A 21,858-nucleotide genomic window follows, 5' to 3' on the forward strand; every position below is an offset into this window, starting at 1 on the left:
GAATCCTCAAAAACTAGCCTTAAAAAGCATATTTGGACTAATTTGAGATTTAAGTAGCAGTTGGCCCTTCTGCTGCTCCTTCTGTGGTGGTTGCTAGAGTGAATATTCCTGTGCTCTTGCCTGTAGTTTGCCCTTAGTTACTATGGCCCCCTTTTGGTACAGGCAGTTCGGATCAGCAGCATTCAGACTTTTATATAAAACTGAGCCTTTATCCGGTCACTCATTTTTCAATAAAACAGAAAACTGTCAGGTCAGTTCAATACACTACTCTCAGCCGAGAGCACTGGTTAACCCCATGGTTGGTTGCTCGTTTTGGAAACGCATCCACAACCCCTTATGCTAGGAGATTAGGGTGTCCAGCCCCCCATGAAACTAATAGTCTCATCAATATGGATTTGCATGAGATGAGCGCTATTAGCTATTCTCCCCTGATTAAAAAAAAAAAAATGTGCGCCCCATGCGCACATTTTTACCCTCAGCAATGAACGTCTGCCTGGAGCAGGTGTTAATTTTTGAGCAGCCCAAAAAAGTGTACAGAAAAGCAGAAAATACTGCTTTTCTGTACTTCCTCTGACTTAATATCATGGCAATATTAAGTCGGAGGAACAAAAGTGAGGACAACCTTTAAAAAAAAAAAAGCGCCGGTGGTGAGGTTAATTAACGAGCGTTCCTTTCCTAACCTGTGGCTGTGAGCCTCCTTTCTACTACAGCAGCTGATTTTAAATATTAAATCGGGTGCCTTGGAGAAGTTGATCGGCATGTGTTGGGAGAGCGGGCACTCAATCATGAACACCCGTTTTTCCCCGTGCCGACATTGCATCAGCCGGTCTGGATGTAAGAAAATGAGGGACGCGAATGCCATATGCTATGCAGGGCACGCACCTTTTCATGCTGAAGGGTAGTAACTTTCCCCTCTAACCTTACAGCCCCCGTATCCATAGTATACAGCTGGAGTGCACAGAATGGGAAAAGTGGTGGAAAAAGCAGGCCCAACTTTAGAAAGTAAAATGTGCAGCCAAGCCGCACATTTTACTTTCAGAAATTAGCGCCTACCCAAAGGTTGGCGTTAATTTCTCTTGGCACCGGGAAAGTGCACAGAAAAGCAGTAAAAACTGCTTTTCTGTGCACCCTCCGACTTAATATCAGAGGTCCCAAAAGTGTAAAAAAAAATAAAAAAAAAAAAAATTTGAAATCGGCTCACGGGTTGAAAACCGGACGCTCAATTTTACCAGCGTCTGGTTTCTGAGCCCGTGGCTGTCAGCGGGCTCGAGAACCGTCGTCGGCAAAATTGAGCGTTGGCTGTCAAACCCGCTGACAGCCGCTGCTCATGTCAAAAGAGAGGCGCTAGGGACGCGCTAGCGCCTCTTTTTACCGCGAGCCCTAATTTAAATTAATTTACTGAATCGCGCGCACAGGAGAGCGGGCGCTCTCCCGCGACTTACTGTATCGTTCCTGTCAATGTTTTAACATCCTTCCCCTCCCTCCTTTATTTTGTGCTGGGACCCATGGGATGGGTTGCATCCCAATGCTGCATCATTCCTTCCACCAGCAGAAAACTGGGTGACATGCTAAATCCTAAACCCTACCTCTAAAATCTGTATTCTAAGTATAAAATGCTACTTAAGGGTAGCCTATCCTTTAGGGTGGTCAGTCTAATAACCAGCAGGAGCTGGTATTATACTTTCATTCAAGATGGGCTGGAACTCAGCCAGGACCCCAGCTTTAACATAGCAGCAGCTGTGCAGCCATTGAATAATAGATGAAACTTCATGGAGTGCTTCTTCACAAAATGAGTCATTTGCAAAATTGTGTTTTATTCTTTAAAAAAAAAAAAAAAAGGCAGTAGTGTAAGCTTTGTTTGTGGTTTCCTGGCCCTTGACACTAACCGGGCACCAGCATTCATCTCTTCACATGCTGCAGCCATTCAGAAGAGGTCCATAACAAGAACTGGAGCCAGAGACCACAAGTAACAATTTCCCTTCTAAAGTATTCCTACTGTAAAACAGATTTACCTCAGGCAAGCAGGATGCTGGTGTCCTAAATGCATTCAGTGAAACCTATGAACCTTTTTTTTTTCTTTTCACTTAATCATCTTACCATAAAGAAATATGTGGCTAGGACACTGATGGTGAATAAAAAAACAAATTAAATATGCATTTCTGAAGCTGGAGATTGTGAGGGGTCTACTTAGGATTCAGAGGTCCAGTATTTGCGACTTTGGGTAAGGACAGGCGCGAAGCAAGAAACAGCAGCTTGAATTAGAATGAAACTGGAATAATTTGCAGCATGGTACCTTGACCTTTCACAACTGTTACGACCTCTGGATGGTATGGAGAGGACACCTCTGCTAAGGGCATCGCTAGTATCTAGTGGTGTATACTTTTCGGAAAATTTGGAGATCCAACCAACACATGCAACTAGGACTTGGGCCTTTTCTTGCTTTAAAGGTTAGAAAAGTATTTGGGCAACCAACTACAATGCTTCCATTTGTACCAGATATGTTGACCATATGGTCAAATTATTACATAGAAGAGAGATCTTTTGGTACAATATGTTCTATGATACTAGTTGCCGAAGGAGCTTTAGCGAGACAGGTACAGAAGTGGTGGCACTGCCCAGGAGTTCACCAGTTCTGGTCCCACGTTACACAGGACATTACAGACACCGTGGGCATTTCTCTACATGTTACGCTTAAGTTGGGTCTGTGGTTCCTGTGAAATTTAGCTGTCAGGCAGCTCCTTCTGGCAGCCTGGTTCACTATTGCAACCTTCTGGAAATCTAACATGGAGACTGGTGAACCCAAGTTCAAGATCTAGCCACTATGGAGAAATTGTGATACGTTCTGAAAGAGGAAAATTTTAAATATGACAGAGGGTGGGATCCTTACCCTACATTGAATACATCTCTATATCGCTTTTGGTGGAAAACATGGACAGCTGTGGTTAATAATATAACTTACACTGTCCATTGGCATCTGTGACCCTCTCCTTCCCATATTTCTCAGCATATGTGCTTTTATTCTAGGCATGCTCAGTGTGCCAATCAAAGTTCTAGAAACTTTGACAAAAGTATTCTGTGACAGGGCTACATCTGATGATGTCACCCATATGTGAGGACTAACATCCTGCTATCCGGGGAGAACACCTGTTACAGGTAAGCAACTCTGCTTTCCCCCATCCACTTGTCCTGCTGGCCTCCTCCACAATTTGTATTAAGGGAGTTGATGAAGTAGGTGAAGTGACTGTGGGAATGGTGGAGGTTGGGATTGCTGTAGGTGTGTGTGTGTGGGGGGTGGAACTGGTATATTGGATTTGTGTTTAGATGGATGGGGGGAGTGTGGGGTGGGTGTGCAGCTGGTAGTGCATGGGCTGGGGGGGGGGGTGGTCTGTATGTATGTGTGCTTTCTCTCCCCCTCTATTTTGTGTGGGTGGAGCAGGTGCGTGGGTGTATGAAAGGGGGGGGGGTGGAAAGCTGTGTTTACATAATTTTTCTATGGACCCTCATCCACATATCCCTAACGAAGATGCATGAGAAATATTTGCATACATAGGAGGTAGTGCATGCATCTTCGTTAGGGATATGTGGATGGGGGCCCATAGGACTGGTTTGAGCACCTGTTGTTGTGTGTGATTGGAGGGGGTGTGGTAGGCTATGTTGGTGTGGTATAAGGAGGTGGGTTACCCTAGTGTGGAAATAGGGTGGGGGGGGGGGGGAGTAGAGTGTTGCAACAGTGGTTGAGGGGCTGGAGATACGGAGTGGGGCAGTGGGATGAGTTGTAGTGGGAGTAGTTTTCCTTGGTGTGAATGGCTGTGGGGAAGGTTGCATATGGGTAGGGGCTTTGGGGAGGGGTTTCTCAGGATATGATTTTGTTAAACTGGATGGTGGTAAAGGTGTGAGGGGGGTAAATGGTGTTTGGGGGGGGGGGGGGAGGAGGAGAGGTGTGCTTGTGGGATGCATGCATTGTGTGTGTGTGACGGGAGATAGGAGGGAGTGTGGTGAAAGAGTGCAGGACTATGCACATTCTCCTTATATACCCCACTTTTCATTCTCCTCTCTGGGTCCTGGCTCTCCCTCCACCACATGTTCTCATAAGAACATAAGAAAATGCCATACTGGGTCAGACCAAGGGTCCATCAAGCCCAGCATCCTGTTTCCAATAGTGGCCAGTCCAGGCCATAAGAACCTGGCAAGTACCCAAAAACTAAGTCTATTCCATGTTACCATTGCTAATGGCAGTGGCTATTCTCTAAGTGAACTTAATAGCAGGTAATGGACTTCTCCTCCAAGAACTTATCCAATCATTTTTTAAACACAGCTATACTAACTGCACTAACCACATCCTCTGGCAACAAATTCCAGAGCTTTATTGTGCGTTGCGTGAAAAAGAACTTTCTCCGATTTGTTTTAAATGTGCCCCATGCTAACTTCAGGGCGTGCCCCCTAGTCTTTCAACTATCTGAAAGAGTACCTGACTGCTGTCCCCTCTCCCCTCAATCTCTTGATTGAATACCTGAGCTGATGCTCTGCTATCAAGTTTCACAGGTTGGTTGCAGACTCCTCTGCTGCTGTTCACCCCTTCCATGCTGTTAGCACTGCCTGGGTGGATTTTGTAAAGCCCTAGTTGCCATTTGAATGTTTTCTTTGCCTGCTTTTTGTCTGTTTCTAGTACCCTCTTCCTGTGTCCATGGATGTGTAAAACCGTAGTCATAAGCAGAGTTGCTTACCTATAACAGGTGTGCTTAGAGGACAGCCAGATATTAGTCCTTCCCTATGAGTGACATCACATGGAGCCCTGATCTGGACAATTTATGTCCACATTTCTAGAAACTTTGACTAGGCATACTGTGCATGCCTAGCATGTCCTGTATCATGTGTCCGTGTGGGGTCCCTCTTCAGTCTTGTAAATTAGAATTATGATAAAATAAAAAATAGGAGAAACCCAACTCAACGAGGTGGCAGGTGGGTTTCATGAGTACTAACATCCTACTATCTTAGCACACCTGTTACAGGTAAGCAACTCTTTCTTCAAGGACAAGCAGGAAAGTAGTCATCACACATGGGTGAATCCCTAGCTGCAGGCTGCTCCCTAACCCAAAAGGGGACCAACAGACACCAAATCAGCTGCCAACCGGCACAACACCACCGGTGGTGGCCAAAACTACTGTCAGGTCAGCCATCCCTATCCAGACACTAATGTGATTATGAATAGGGGGAGAGAACTTGACAGTGCAGCCTTGCGGATCTCCATGGGAACTGCTCACAAGTGGGCCGCAGATGCTGCCATGGGTTTGGCAGAATGAGCCTTTACATGACCTCCCCAACATGCAGTCCTGCCTTGGTATAACAGAAGGAAATGCAATCTGCTAGCTAATTGGATGTTGTCCATTTGGTAACTGCTCCATTTGACCTATTCTTATCAAAAGAAACAAAGTTGGGTGGCATGTCTATGAGCTTCTGTCTACTCCAGATTGAAGGCTACGGCTTGCTTGCAATTCAAATGGTTCAGTACTCATTTGTCTTGGTCTGAATGGGGTCTGGGAAAGAATATTGGCAGGACGATTGACTGGGTAAGATAGAAATCCATCACTACCCTAGGCAAGAGCTTAGGGTGGTCTTGTGTATGCACCCTATCATGATACCTTAGTATAAGGTGGATAAGTCACTAAGATCTGGACCTCATTGACCCTGCGCAATGAAGTGACTGCCACCAAAAATATGACCACCTGGGTCAGGTACTTCAGGTCACAGGTGTGCAGCGGCTCAAAAGGAGCTTTCAGCAGCTGAGCTAACACTATGTTGAGGTCCCAAGACACAGTGGGAGGCCTTAGAAGAAGCTTCAATTGAAGCAGGTCCTGCATGAACTAGAACACTGTGGTGGTATGCACCAATTGCACTAAGATGAACTCGCTTTTTAAGCCAGCCTCCAAAAGGTGTAGAAGGTAATCAAGCAGTTTTTGTGTGGGGCAGGAGAACGGATCTAGGGCCTTCTGCTCATATCACACTGAAACCCTCCTCCACTTAAGTCCACAGGACTTCCTAGTGGAAGGCTTTCTAGAAGCCACCAGGACCTAAGACACATCCTGAGAAAGATGAAGCAGTGGCAGGCTTAACCTCTCAACATCCAGACTGTGAGCAACAGGGCCTGGAGGCTGGGATGCCACAGCCTGCCTTGATCTTGCATGATGAGATCTGAGGAAGTTCCCAGACTGATTAGTTTCCAGATGGACAGCTTCCCACAGGAGTGGAAACAAGACCACTGTCATTATGACGCTTCAACAGAGTGCCCCTAAGTGAATTGGAGGATTATCTGTACAGAAAACCCTTGCGCCAATGATGGGCATGGGCATCTGAGGCTGGTTTGTGTATGAGCTGGCAGGGAGCAGAAGCAAGGTACCTTCCTGTTGCAGGAGGATGCAAACAGCTCTACATCTGGGCTCCCACAGAAACGGAATATCCAATTCACTACCCCTGCTCCAGGGACCACTCGTGAGGTCTGAAGGCTCCAATAAGTCTATCTGCCACCATGTTCTCTGTCCCGGCCAGGTACATGGCCCTGAGCACCATCCTGTAAGATTGAGCCCATGACCAGATCTGGACCACTTTCTGACACAGGAGGTATGATGCCATGCCTCCCTGCTTGTTGACATACTAACATGGCTACTTGATTGTCAGTCTGGATTGGAACAACTTTGTTGGACAGCCAATCTCTGAAAGTCACTAGCGGCATTGGTGCTGTCCTGGGACCAGATGCTAGCTGGGTCAGTAACGCACTGATGAGCACCTTGAGCTTCCCCAGAAGCGAAACAAGAATAGATGGCACACGCTCTGAAGCTCTGTAGCACCTGCGCCACCACGAGCTGGGCTTGACGCTCTAGCTCCTCCTTAAATGTTGCCAATGCCAACACAGACTGGGAAGAAGGAGGGGTGACTGGTACCAGGACTGGTGGAGACTGTCATGGAACCTGGGCATTGATGAAGGATGGGCACTCCTTGCCACGGGGTCGCTTTGTGGAAAAAAGCCAGTAGGTCCCTGTGCCTGACCCCCATGCATCAGTACTGATGCTTCTTAGGCTTCCCTAGCTGCTTGGCCTGGTCATTTCCTGGTGCCGAGGTTGAAGATGAACCTGGCGTCCTCAGCCCAGAGGAGATCAACAATGGTCTGTCTCTGGCACCCCTATCTGCTGGCGACCTCAACAGAACAGACTGTCCTGCTGATGTTGATGAGGTGGTGTCTATTGGTACAGTGCCCAGGTCCTTTCATGTCAATGCAGCCAATTGCCTCAGTCTTCCTCGACCCAACAAATTGATGCATCTTGTTGAGTCGAAACTGACATCCCTTCGGGGTTACCTGGCTGCCAACCCGGAGCTATCAGGATGAGGTCAGCACTGTCAGCAATAAACTTCTGTTCTCTAGATGAGCAGGATCGCGGGAGATAAGTGTAGATAAGCCCTTCTGTCCATGATCTGAGAAACGCGTCTTGTGCGAGTCGTTCCTGCTGGGGTAAACTGAGTAGAACATTTGTACCTTCCTGTTGTGCTAAGTAGTGAAAAGATCTATTCATGGGAGGCCCCAAGCCTGGAAGAGGTCCTGGTGATGATCCCATTCATGTGGATGGAAGATCCTGCTTGGTTTGTCTGCTCTGGAGTTCTCCACCCCCCGGCTAGGTAGGTTGCCTGAAGGATGATGGAGCGCGCCTCTGCCCATTCCCGGATGTGCACCACTTCCCTGCACAGCATCCAGGAACCGGACCCTCCTTCCTTGTTTATGTAGAACATTGTGACCTGATTATCCATGTGGACCATGACTGTTCTCCCTTGTTGGAACCTCTTGAATGGGCGATTGGCATTTCCAATAGCTCGGAGCTCTAGGAGGTTTATCTGTTGGACTCTTTCCTAGCGGGACCAGAGTCCTTGTGTTTGTACTTGGTCCAAAAGGACTCCCCACCCCTTGCTTGAGGCATCTATGGTGAGGATCAGCTGATGAGTTGGGGGGGGGGGGGCAAAGTGGTGCCCCGTCAGTGAGAGCTGTGGGGCACAGCCATCAGTAAGTCCACTCTCATACTTTGGGTTAGCCTTACTCGCCAGGGCAGCAGATGTGAGAGCTGTCCATTGCGCCTTCAGCCCCCATTGTAGGTGTTGTATGCGCAAACAGGTACGTGGCACCACCTCGATGGCCGCAGCCATGTGGCCCAGCAAGGTTGAGATCTGGCAGGCCAAGGTGCAAGTAGAATCTCTCAGCTGAATGGCCAGGATACGCAGCAGGTGCGTCCTATCCGCCAGAAAGAATGCTCTGTCCTGCACAGTACTTATACGGGCCCCCAATAAATTGCAGATTCTGCTTTGTACCTGTAAAAGTTAGTGCAAAGTGATCATTGGCTAAATGAAGCAAATTATAAATCAGCTACCTTATGACCTCCCAGGGTACCAAGGAAGGCAGCCTCACACTAATCCTTACTGTGCAGCATCGAGCAATATAAAATGCAGGCTGCCTTGTACCACACTCAGGCCGATGCTATATCATGGGCGGAGCCTAGCGCCTGATGCAATAAGGGGATTAGCGCATCCAGACTAGTGTGTATCTTATCGCGCGCATCACCTGTAGATGATGCGATTAGCTATGACCCCCGATGCACATGTTTTAACACGGAAAACCTAGCGCCAGCCCCATGGCTGGCATTGTCTTATGTGCTCTGGGCAGTCAAAAAACAAAACAAAAAACTCAAAGCCATAAAAAAGCCCAAAATACTGCTTTTATGTGGTTCCTCCAACTTAGTATCATCCCGAAACTAAGTAGGAGGAACCAAAGGAAGTAGCATTAAAAAACAAAAAAAAAAACAACAAAACATTGTGCCGAAGGTTGTTAGGGAAACAGTCGCCCGTTAATTGAGCATCCGTTTTCCTAAATGGCGCACAGCCGCTTCTCCTGGGCGCCCGATGCCACGGACGCACTAGGGACGCACAATTTATCCCTAGCGCGTCCTTTTTATTACTGCCCCTGATTTAAATAAAGCATGGCGCGCCCAGAAGCGCTGGCTGGGCGCGAGTAAGGAGAGTGGGTGCTCAGTCACGAGCGCCCGTCTTACACAGGCCTGGATCTGCCTTAATAGGAGGCGCATTCTCACAATGAGAGGGGGTTTTGTTTTTTTTCCTTTTCAAGAGGGAAAATGATCAGGAACATTTATTTCATTATGACTGGTGAGCAGGGAGTTCGGATTCTGTATTTTTCTCCTTCTTCGCTAAAGAAAGCGGGAAGCCCTCTGATCCTGGAATAAAGAGTGGCAGCAAACAGGTTTACAAAAGATGTGTTTATTCTTTCCCTTCTCTGTGCCCCACAAAGGTGGGCAGTTACTGGCCCCATCCCTAGTATATAAAGTTAATTATAAGGTAGTGCTTCACACAGATGTACTAAATTCTTACTTACATGGGTACAATACAAAAAGTGTTTTGCAAAACTGAGCAACCCTCATTACTGGAGCATTTCATAGCCACCGATGCTCCCCGTTCTCTTGGTGCTGGCAGAAGTTAAAAATGTGTGAATCTGTTAAGGGGAAAAAAAAAAAGTCTCTGTGTAAGGGAGTCTGGAACATGATTCTCTCCCATTGCCAAAAGGAATAAAGCTATACAGCAGTAGGTGGGAAGGAGCAATGACAGGTACAGATCTAAGGCAAGGAGCCAGTCTCCTGCAAAACTCCACACGGTGGCTCTTGGTCACCCCTTACAGCCCCCTCCCCCCCCCCCCCCCTTTAGAGTTGAAATGGAAGCATACTGGGAGGGGGAGAAGAGTAAGAATGGCTCCCCAGATTTGCTGCCAGATTTCAGGAGGCAATTTCCACCCCGTTACAATCCTTCCTCTCCCTGAAACAGTCTGTCAGCTGGAACTCGTCTACAACAGACTTACTCTTCGTTTTGGGATGGAGGAAAACATCACTCGGCTTTCTTTACAAAGTAAGAGTGACAGAATTAAAAGCTAACACCCATCATGCAACAGCAGCAACGTTGAATGCAATTAAGACTTAAGATTTCTTTCAGCAGATGTCACCCATGTTGACCTATCTAAGACCTGTGTTCCCATCCCCATTCTCAAAATGCCTCCTTAATTGCTGCAATCCGTTCCCCCCGGCTTGGCAAAAACAGTAAATCCCAAGAGCTAAAATCATATGAAGATTTAAAACATGTCTCCTATGCAGCAGCCCTGGTGCGCTTCCATGAGGGCCATGAGGGAGAGGAGAGCAGAGAAAATGGCGGAGCTGAAGTGGGCCAAGAGCGAGCTGCAGGCCAGGCAAGTGCAGCACTAAATACCGGGGGGGGGGGGGGGGGGGGGGGGAGAGAGCCGATTACTCAGGCAGACTTCCAGCAGTGGTTTACAGAGATCAGACAAGACGGGATCGCTAAAGGAAGAAATTCTGGGCATGGTCAGCGAGGTGCGGAAAGAGTGTGCTGATTTGGGAGCGAGAGTGAATGAGGCTGAGACCCATCCAAAGGAGCATGAGGAGTGAGAAGGAACAGGAAATTGATAAAGGCACTCCAAAAGGACAATATAGCTTTGAAAGAATGCATTGAGGACCTAGAAAAAGAGGTCTAGGAGAGGGAAGGGGAGGGGAATGGTGGGTTTACGCATGATGGAGGAGTAGCCTCGTGGTTAGAGCAGCGGGCTACGACCCACGGAAACCAGTGTTCAAATCCCACTGTCACTTCTTGTGACCTTGGGCAAGTCACTTTACCCTCTGTCTCATGTACAAAATGTGATTGTAAGCCCTGTGGGGATAGGGAAATACCTATAGTACCTGAATGTAAATGCAAGTTTGCTTACTGTAAATAGTGTTTGCTGTAGAAAGCTGGTTGAATTAGGCATGCTGTCTGGGATGTCCACCAGGGGGCGGCCTCAATTGTATGTCCACGATGGCTTTTGAAGAGAATACAGAAGGGCTGGGGTGACATCAGCTTTGAAACCTGACTCAGTCTCCATCTGCTAGTAGGGGCGCACATAACCCATTGGTCCTAAATCCATCTGTCTACACTAAGGAAAATGAAATTATCAGGCAAGTAATTTCTCCAGTACTGATCATAGCACTGGCACCCGCTTTTCTCAGTTCTATCAGGAATTATATGTGAAACAAATCAGGAATTGATCCTGTAGAAATTAATATACTTGCATAATATTGACCTTCCCTTAGTTGATGAGATGATGCAACAAAGGATCAATAAAGTGATAACCGCATTTGAAGTAGAACAGATGATAAAAGGATCTCACGAGAGACAAGGCCTCTTTTACAAAGAAATGTGCTCAGTGATTGTTCTACCCCTAGTAGCTATGTTAAATTCACCATTGGGAAATGCTGCTATTGCTGAAGACTCAAATAGGGTGGGGATTACAGTCCTAGCTAAGCCTGGGAGGGATGGGAATTTGTGGATCATATAGGCCCATAATCACTTAATAATGTGGATTTTAAAATATTGGCAAAAATCTTGACGGCCAGATAGCACCTAAGTTAGTGGACCCTGATCAGACTGGATTTATTTCTGGGAGATTATCTGTGGATAATATGAGGAGGGTAGTGCATCTGGTATGGTGGGCACACTGCAATTGAAGACCTTTGGTGTTACTGTTGATACTGAGGAGGCATTTGCTATGGAGCACTGGGAATACCTTTTTGCAGTGTTAAATAAAGTGGGGCTAGGAGGCAGTTTTCTTACATGGATTAGGAAGTTGTATACTTTACCTAGTGCATGTTTGAAAACTAATGGGAGCTACACATTATCCTTCCTGACAGAAAGGGGTACCAGACCCGGCCGTCGACTGTTGCCCCTTCTATTTGCTTTATACTTAGAGCCCACGGCTGAGCAAAGTAGGTAGTTGTCAGCAAATAAGGGAATTCAGATGGGAAACAGAGAGTAGAAATTGTTCATGTTTGCAGATGATGTCTTCACACATCCGGAGCAGTCTCTACCTCCGTTGCTAGATGAAACGAGGAGTTTGGAAAGATTTCAGAATACAAAATGAACATGGAAAAATCTGAGCTTATGAATGTTACGTTCCCAGAAGCTCAGTTGACAAGGGTAAAAGACAAGGTTCCTATTAAGATTGCCAGGAGTGGAGTTAAATATGGGTGTGGGGGGGGTGTATCAAGCTTGGGACTGAGATAGTTGACTTGTTTAAGATGAATTTTGAGGGATTACGGAGGACAATAGATTCAGATTTACAGCATTGGGGGGCGGGGAGATATCTTACAGGGTTGGGTAGAATTGTGGCAATAAAAATGAAAGTCTTATTCCGTCTGTGCTACCTTTTTCAGACTTTGCCTGTAGTTATCCCAGAGAAGTGGTTGGAGTTGTGGCAATGAAAGCCAATGAGATTTTTTGTAAGTGAAGGCCTCCTAGGGTGACAAAACAAGTTTTATACTTGACCAAGGACGAAGGGGGGGAATTGGGAGTGCCATGTCTGCAGTGGTATTATGTAGTGTCCCAATTAAGGGTGGTCTTAGATTGGCAGATAGGGAAAGGGAATAGAAGGTGGGTTCATAGGGAGAGATTGATGTTGAATAATACACTGCCAGAAGTAATGGTATGGTTGCCCCACGAATTTTGCCCCCTGTTTTGTCGTTCAGCTCCCGTGCTACGTTTGACGCTCACAACATGGGATAAATGGAAAGTTAAGGGGCTAGAGGTTATTATAGGACATCTTTTCAACCAGGGATCAGCAATCCTTCCTCTAAGAGATGGAGGGATAGGGGCTGTCCTAGCTTTGAGCAATTATGGCATGGCAAGCAGTTGTTAAGAGGAGTTTGAGGAATGGCAGCGGCTGTTTGCTCTCCCAATTGATGATTACTTCTAAAAGGCCCAGGTTGCTCATCGTTTGTTTGAGAAAAGGGGGTAGGGGCCTGAAGCATTGAAAAAGGGAAAACCTGTTGAAAGGCTATTGTGAGCATACCAGCCAAACTGATGTGGGGGTATCTCTAAGATACAGAGGTTTATTGAAGGGGGCACGTGTACAGGCAGGGGAATGAGACTGGGGTGGCACCCTGGGAGCAAAGATACAGGATATGTGCTTTCAACATCCAAAACACAGTCCCATTTCTGCCTCTATTGAGGAAAGCAGTTCTAAGGTGCTCTATAATTGCTGGTACCTTACTGCAGTTCGGCTGCATCCATTATAGCCCAGCGGGAGGATAAATGGAGTGGAGGAGTAGCCTGGTGGTTAGAGCAGTGGGCGATGAGCCAGGAGACCAGGGTTTGTCCCGTTGTTGCTCCTTCTGACCTTGGGCAAGTCACTTTACCCCTCCATTGCCTCAGGTACAAAAACATAGATTGTAAGCTCTCTGGGGATAGGGAAATACCTATAGTATTTGAATGTAATCCACTCTGAAGCCACATGCAAAAAGTGGAATATAAATCTAAATAAATTAAATGGAGGAGGCAGGGTGGGCCACAGGTTCCTTCTTGCTGATCGGGTATTACAATTGATAAATGATGTTTCGGGGGAGAAAAGTGGCTAAGGAACAATTATTCTTTTGGCTTAATGTAGCAAACCCTGTCCGTATCTTCTACAAGTTTCAGTGCTGCTGTTTGTGAGCGGGCAGCTCCGTGGAGGAAAGAGCAGCGGCAGGACACAAAGACTGGAAAAAGTTTCTTATGCGAAGTGTTTGACAGCAATGCAGAGAAAGAATTTAGCTAAGTTTGAGGATTATTGGAGGCCCTTGGAGGAGGGCTCTGGGCTTGGATTCATCAGACGTTGGTACCTTGTGCTCGCATAAAGTATTGGTGTGCAAATGAGAATAGATTGGATCAAGGTTGTGTCCATGATATCTGGTCTGGGGGTGGGGTCGTAGGGGGAGTTTTGTTTCATAAAAGCATGGAGGGTGGCAATTGCTACAGTCTCATCTCTTCTGCTATTGCAATGCACAGCAATAGTTTTGTTCAATGTGGTTTGATGTTGCAAAATAAAAATTACTAATTAAAAAAAAAAAAAGATTTCCTTCAGCAGGGTGAAAAGTTGCTCTAAGTAAGACGACAAAGAGCCACTTGCAGGCCAAATTTACCACCATGGTCTTGCTCTTCTATTAATCTTCCATCCAGGCTCTACTCCCAGGCTTTTCTATCTACAGCTTTACCCACAGTAGCAGGGCCTGACTTCCCCCATGCAGGGTGCTCAGGAACCCCCCTGCTTATTGCAAAACAGAAATGAGAGAGAAAGTATGTGGGTGCAGGGGCGCGTTGCCATAAACAAACAGCACAAACTTTGTAGTCTCAAACAATCGGTCATACTATAAGACGAGGGGGAAAAAAAAAAAAAAAGAGCGAAGACAGAAATGTAAGCATACAGCCAAGGCCCAGAGGACACGGTGCAGGTTCCCGCTCACACTGCTGCTTTAGCGGTCCCGTAGCTGACAGAACCCGCTGCAATAAAGATTTTTTCCCCCACAAGCACAGGGTAGGAAATAGTCTTTTTTTACAGAAGGGCCAGAGCGCAGAATGTTTTTCCCCCTCACTCTGGTTGTTTGAGGTAGAGGCTGAAAGTAACTAAAGAGTAGGAGAAATTGTTAGAATATGTGTGTGTATGTTTGCGGTAGTTTCCCAGAAGAAGTTTCAAGACAAATAATGTTAACCATTTAGCTTCTGCCACACCGGCGAGAGCCCTCCTGCAACCTTCTCTGTCCGCTCTCAGCAGAAGATGGGAAAGGCAGGAAGAGGGCATGAGAGTGGCAGCGAGCAGTGCAAAGTGAGAGCATCCCCAGGTAACCCAAACTAAGAGACCCGGCAGTGCATTGTAAAAATGTGCATAATCTCAAAGGGCAAAGAAAACATGCATTTAACTGCTGCTCTAGGGGCAGGCAGGAGTTTTAATAATCCTTCATTGGGTGGGTTTTTTTTTTTTTGGGGGGGGGGGGGAGGTGTCAGAGGAGGAGGATGATGAAGAGTGAAAAGCCAGAATACAAAAAAAATGATGGCATGGATTGAACTGTGTTCTGCCCTTTCAAAGCCCAAGTGACTGTGGGTGACTCGCCCCCACCTCCCAGCTCTGCTCCCATCCAAAAGGGGCAAACAGTGCTTCCTGGGCGAGAGCTTTTCTCTGGAAAGTGCGTGGCAGCCTATTTCGATTTTAAGCAGTGACTCAACCATGATGAACACATTTCAGACTCTAGCACCAGGCGCAGGGGAAAGCAGTTTAACGCGGTGGTTCTGAAACCTGGCCCAGATACCCCCACAGCCCCCTCAGCGTGGCAGGAGCTGCACCGTACATACCCTGCAGACAGAAGATATGCACATTTCTCTCACGGGGGGGGGGGGGGGGGAGGGGAGAGATCCTGAAGACCCAAGTGGCTGCAGGGTCCCCATGCCTGGTTTGGGAAGCGCTGCCATAATATAACCCCCTCCCCCCCAAGCCCATAGGAATCATGGGATTGATGTGTGTTCTGGCCCTGCGGGGGGGGCTTAGCTTTGCGGGAGGCTCCTGCCACTCTGCAAAGTCCAATCAGCTCAGAATGGAGTCCAGCCCTACCTCGATCCTTCTCCCAAAGGTCGGACAGACAGACAGTAGCCTCTAGCACACAGACCAAGGCAAACTTGCTAGGGAGGGGTCCAGGATAATGTCTTAAAAGATTTCACAGGGCCCTGTTCAGCCGAGCAGCTGTGAGACTGCTTTCAAAGTTTCTCTTAGCTGGTGAGTTTAGTCGGCCACACTCGCCACGGCTGGAGAACCCCACGCCTCTCCAGGCCACGACAGGTGCATGGCTTGGGTCATGCTACTTTCTCTTCCCCCTTTTTTTTTTTTTGATTGTAGATAGGGAACAGCGCTGGCCATTGCTATTGATCCTCATTACTAACGCCACTTCCAGCCAAAGCCATCACGGAGTCTGCTGGTTCCCCCAGGCCGCGTGGCTTCTGGTCAGCGCCCGCGTGCTGAACGCCAGCTCACGCCCTCTCTCGCTCCCGGGACCGCCGCCGGAGCCCGTTACTCTCTGCCGTCCTGATCGCCTCCCAGCGAAAGGCACTCCTCTTTCTCCTCCTTACTGCGCTTGTTCTTTTTATGTTTGTGGCGTCTGTGCCCTTCTCCTTCTTCGTTCTCATGCTGTTTCCTGATTAATAAGAAAAAACCCCCCAAAAAACAAAAAGACATCAGAAGACATGAATGCAGTGCTTTTGGTAAGCATTGGGCTGCAATGTGTGAGGGGGAATGGGGATGCATTGCCCATGCTACACAAATCAGAGAGTGGTCCTCCATCGCTTCTTTCAGGAGGCACAGGCCAGTGGTTACACAGAGGGCTAGCAAACCAGGGTTCAAATGCCACTGTGCTTTGTGACCCGGGGTAAATCCCTTCACCCTCCCCTCACACAGGGGGACAGGGAAATTACTACAGTATCTGACTGTAATCCACATTGAAGGGGCTGAAAAGTAGAAAAAGAAACCAATAATTCTTCAGACAGATGGTCTAAGACCCCCATTCATTTTCAAATTTTGCTTACCCTGAAAAACCAGACTTGTGTTGGGGGGGGTAGCAGAATGCAAGCTGCAAATCAGTGGATGAGGGGGAAGGGAGGAAGTAGCGCGGAGGAGAGACTGCAAGGTGCAGAGAGCACAAGCCCCAGCACTTCCCTGGCTGGTCCTCTGAGAAACTAAAAGCCAGTAAAATGACTACAACTAAAACAATTCACAAAACCAACCCAGTTAGTCAAAAGAAAATGCAAAGGTAGGTAGACAATCTCTCTGTATAAGACCAAAAGGACTGACTGAGGTCCCTGGCCAGGGCACCAGCACCAAAGCAGGCCGGGAAAGCATAGCTTCAACTTATCAGAGTGGTACTGGGATCATAAATCTACTGCCTGGATCACTTTGTGGGGACCAGCGTCATGCCAGCGCTAGTAACAGTAAAACCCTGGAGCCCAGGGCCTCATCTCTCCCACATGAGATTTCACTACATCCACGACTCCCACATTGGGTCCTTGAAACCCCACCCAGCCTGTCTTTGGTTTTAGGATATCGGAAATAAACCTTCAAGAAATGCGTTTGCTTTAAGTGCTAGGCCTGCCGGAGGTTCTCGGGGATGGTATTTGGGGAGCGCCACAGTGGCCTCACCGCCTGGAACTCTTGTGCTTGCTGGTCTCCTCCTTCTCCCGGTGCCTACGGTCCCGCTGCCGCTCCTCCCTCTCTCTGCTGTGGTCTCTGCTTCGACGGTACTCCCGCTCATAATCGTAACTTCGCTCTTGGCCAAAGTAATGGTAGCGCTCGTCGTCACTTCTAAAACAGAGAAAGAAGCAGACGCTGCCAGAATCACCGTCTCATCGCAGAGGAAATCAGAGGGTGATACGCAGTACAAATGCATTTTTGTGACCAACACGCACTGGCAATCAGTGCTGCATGCAGCAAGCAATATACTAACAAGAAAACAGACTGCATTCTGTGCTGTAATGTTCTCTACCTGTCTTGAGGCTCACCAGTGGTAGCAGCAGAACTAGTAGAAGTCTACTAGTACGTCTACTAGTACGTCTACTAGTACGCTACTAAAGTTCCTTGTAAAAAGGTGAACACACACATACTATTCAATACACGAATAAGTTTATTTGTTATTATGTTATTATGTTTAAATTTGTTAAATTTGTTAAATTTTGTTACTTTCAATATTCCCTAAAATAATGTTCAATGGTTGATTAGTTATTGTTCTGTGTTCAATGGTTGATTAGTTATTGTTCTGTGTTCCATGTAAAAAAAACCCCGGTCTAACCCCAAGACCAGGGCAACCTTTTCGTTACTTGTAAACCGGATTGATTTGTATTGCATACAGGAATTCCGGTATATAAAAATTAATAAATAAATAAATAAATAAATAAATAGTCAGTCATCACAATATCAGTTTACATAAACATAGGTAAGCAGCTCTGTGTAACAGGTGTTCTCCAAGGACAGCAGGATATTAGTCCTCACATGTGGGTGACATCATCCGATGGAGCCCCAACGCAGAAAACATGTCAAAGTTTCTAGAACTTTGACTAGGCACACTGAGCATGCCCAGCATTGCCCCATATCACACGTCCACGCAGGGTCCTTCTCCAGTCTTGTGACTGATGTGCGATACCAGTTGATTACAGAGTAAGGATATGTATTTCAAAAAGTCTCCTTGAAAGCCAAATGTACAGAGTGTTGAAAAAAGGTATATCCATGATACTCTGTCGAATGCTTTCTCGGAGTCGAATCCAATAGCTAAGGCAGGGGTTCTGTGTAACTGGCAGGTTTTCAGAGCAGTCAGTAAGCTAATGATTTTAGAGTTCACCTTCCTCCCCTTGACAAACCCGACTTGATAAGGAGGGTAATTAAATATTTAGTCTGTCAGCTAAAACTTTTGCTAGGATTTTTAAGTCCCAGTATAGAAGGGAAATTGACCTGTAATAGGAGAGTAAGAACTTTCTCAGGTTTTGGGAGGACCGTGATGTGGGCCAAATTAAAGGTTGCCAGAAAGGCCTGTTTAGCAAGGCCCTCTAGGTAGAAATTTGTTAGGGGGGTGACCAGGTGGCTGCGCAATATTTTATAGAAGTCGTATGAGAATCCATCTGGGCTGGGGGATTTGCCAGATTGCACACAGAGGCGATGAATTGGCCAGTTCAAGAAATCCAAGTGCGGTTCTAAGAGTTTTGGGAGGGGCAAGTTTTGAAAGAAGAGGTCTTCTACCTCTTTCCCTTCGTTAGTATCTGCGGTGTATAAGGTCTCATAAAAGACCTCGCATACATCTGTTTTCTGGGTAACCAGATCTCCATGACTGCCTCTCATACGAGCTACAAGGGCTCTGGCCTCTTAACCGCCCTTTGCTAAAAAGGGACCAAACTGCTCTTAGTCTAGTCTAAAGAAAGATTATGGCCATGTCTGCAGGAGGCGGTGTCTCCACCGATGACAGCCCAGCACTCACTTGCTGTATTCACTGACAGATGGCGTTCTCTCTCTGTCCCGTTCTCGTCTGGATCTGGAGTACTCCCAGCGACTTCCAGCAGAGCTGCTCGTCCCCTTATCCACCATTGTCACCCAGGGCGTGCGAGTGGTGGAGATTGGAGGATAGCTGACAAAACCAGGATCTGCAACAAGGAAACACTTCCTGAGTGACCCAATGGCCCACGGCCTCACCAGACAGCTAAAAAGACAGCAGCAAAGTCAAAGTGAACCACTTTCCACCCTTGAAGATCTCTCTCTTGCTGGGAAAATCAATAGAGCTCTATTTCCATTACATTTCTTTTGGATATATAACATCAAATGAAAATGGTTTGCCTGTTCTAAATATATTAAAGACACAAGTTAGTGAAGTGAAGACCTTATAAAGAGGGAGAGAGCAGAGTTGCTTACCTGTAACAGGTGGTCTCCTAGGACAGCAGAATGTTAGCCTTCACACATGGGTGACATCATCAGATGGAGCCCAGCACAGAAAACCTGACACACCGAGCATGCCCAGCATGCCACTATCCATGTGGGGTCCCCTCTTCTGTCTTATAATATGGAATTCACAAAAAAATAAAACAAACCTAAAGAAAGTCAACTCCGTGGGGCGGCGGGTGGATTTCATGAGGACTAACATCCGGATGGTAGTCTTCACACATGGGTGAATACATAGCTACAGGCTGCTCCCAAACAACAAACAAGACCAACAGGCATCCAACCAGGTGCCAACGGGCACACAAACTCGGTGCTGTTGGTCACAGAGGGAGACAGCCTAAATCTGAAAAAAGGGCCCAAGGTAAGGAGAGTTGATTTTCATGGCTGAAAAGGCTTACAGAGGACAGACTGACTGAAACTACTGTCATGTCGACCATCTTTGTCTAGCAATAATGAGAGGCGAAGGTGTGGAGGGAATGCCAAGTCGCCACCCTGCAGATCTCATGCATGGGTACCACATGCAAGTGAGCCCCCGAAGCTGACATGGCTCGTACAGAATGAGCCTTGACGTGGCCCTTAAGTTGCAGTCCCACTTGTGCGGAACGAGAATGAAATACAGTCTGCTAGCCAGTTTGACAAGGTCTGCGTGGACACTGCGACTCCCAATCTGTTCTTATCAAAGGAGACAAAGTTGCATGGACTGGCGATGGGCTGCTATCCAGTCCAGGTAAAAGGCTAGGGCCCTCTTACAATCTAGGGCAGTGATGGTGAACTCCAGTCCTCGAATGCCACAAACAGGCCAGGTTTTCAGGATATCCACAATGAATATGCATGAGATAGATTTGCATACAATGGAGCCAATGCATGCAGATCTTTCTCATGTATATTCATTGTGGATATCTTGAAAACCTGGCCTGTTTGTGGCACTGGAGGACTGGAGTTTGCCATCACTGATCTAGGGTGTGCAGGACTCATTCAACATGGTGAGAGTGCGGCCTTGAAAAAAAGGTGAGCAGGACAATAGACTGATTGAGATGGAACTCAGTGACCACCTTTGGTAGGAACTTAGGATGCATGCGCAAAACCACCTTATGAAAAAGTTTGTATAAGGTGGATATGGCACCAAAGCCCGAAGTTCACTGACCATGCATGCTGAGGTTACCGCCACTAGGAAGATGACCTTACAGGATAGGTACTTCAGGTCGCAAGATCTCAGGGGCTCAAACAGTGATCTCATGAAATGGGTCAAGATCAAGCTGAGGTCCCAGGATACCACTGGGGGTCGGATCGGAGGCTTGAGCTGAAGCAAGCCCCTCATGAAACACCCCATGAGAGGATGGCTTGAGATGGACGAGCCATCCACCTCCCCGGTGATATGCTCCAATGGCACTAAAGTGAACTCTCATGGAGCCAGACTCAGGTGTAACAGATAGTCCAGAAGTCTCACAGTTGAGCAGGAGAACTGATCCAAATATTTTCCCTTGCAGCAGACAGAGCACCTCTTCCACTTGAGATTGCAAGACTTCTTAGTCGAAGGCTTCCTAGACTCCACCAAGACCAGAGACACGCTGTCTGAGAGGCCCAGGGCCTACAGTGTCATCCGATCAACATCCATGCTGTTAGGGAAAAGGCCGGGAGGGTGAGATGGTGTAGCCTACCCTGATCCTGCATGATCAGGACTGGAGGGGTCCCCAGATGGATCAGAGGCCATGAGGATAGATCCTGTAGAAGCGAGAATAAGATCTGCTGTGGCCAATAAGGCGCAAACAGGATCATGGGCCCTCGGTCCTGTTGAAATTTTAAGAGAGTCCTTGACACTAGTGGAAGCAGAAGATATGCATATAGGAGGCCACTGCCCCAATGATGAATGAAGGCATCCAAAACCAGTCGGCCGACCATCCTGACTAGGGAGTGAACCGATTCACTTTCCTGTTGCACAGGGAAGCAAACAGATCCATGTCTGGGGTCCCCCAAAAGGCAGATGATCCGATCCGCCTCCTCCTATTTCAACTCCGACTCAAAGCGTCTGCCATCACATTTTCAGCCCCTGGCAGGTATATGGCTTGCAGGAGAATGCCCTGTAAGAGAGAGCCCAGGACCAGATCTGTACTGCCTCTTGGCAGAGGAGGAAATAACCCATTCCTCTTGCTTATTCAGGTACCACATCACCACTTGGTTGTTGGTTTGCACCAGAACTACCTTGATCCTGAAATGCCCATAGGGTGTACCGGATTAGCCGGAGCTCCAGGAAGTTTGATTTGCTGCTCCTGCGAGGCCCATTTACCCTGAGTGCTGAGGCCTGCAACATGGGCTCCCCAACCCATGTGGGATGCATCTGAAGTGATAACAACCCGTGATGGAGAAACCTGGAAAGGCATTCGCATCTCTAGGTTGGACAGGGTCTCCCAACACGAGATGGATTGCTGAAGTGGCGTGGTGACTATGATGCGAGATCGAAGGTCCTGGGTAGCTTGACACCATTGAGAGTGCAATGTCCACTGCTCTCTGAA

At 47.4% G+C, this 21,858-nt stretch overlaps 1 protein-coding gene and 1 non-coding gene across 3 annotated transcripts in view; one reads left to right on the forward strand and one right to left on the reverse strand.

Moving 5' to 3' along the window:
* Positions 1-1,258: 1,258 nt before the first annotated feature.
* On the forward strand, positions 1,259-1,386 carry LOC115094769. Its single transcript, XR_003857622.1, has one exon. It is a non-coding gene; the product is annotated as a small nucleolar RNA SNORA76 (small nucleolar RNA).
* A 13,467-nt stretch (positions 1,387-14,853) lies between these two features.
* The window catches only part of LOC115094538 (pre-mRNA 3'-end-processing factor FIP1-like), a 60,135-nt gene continuing 53,130 nt past the window's right edge, over positions 14,854-21,858 (reverse strand). For both annotated transcript variants that reach the window (XM_029607687.1, XM_029607688.1), the window contains exons 14-16: positions 18,894-19,056; positions 17,072-17,233; positions 14,854-16,073 (exon numbers count right to left, since the gene is read on the reverse strand). In XM_029607687.1, the coding sequence (XP_029463547.1) occupies positions 15,950-16,073; positions 17,072-17,233; positions 18,894-19,056 (449 nt within the window). In that variant the 3' untranslated portion in view covers positions 14,854-15,949. The remainder of the gene's footprint in view (positions 16,074-17,071; positions 17,234-18,893; positions 19,057-21,858) is intronic.

The sequence above is a fragment of the Rhinatrema bivittatum genome, chromosome 6 (assembly GCF_901001135.1).
Source record: "Rhinatrema bivittatum chromosome 6, aRhiBiv1.1, whole genome shotgun sequence".
NCBI lineage: Eukaryota > Metazoa > Chordata > Amphibia > Gymnophiona > Rhinatrematidae > Rhinatrema > Rhinatrema bivittatum.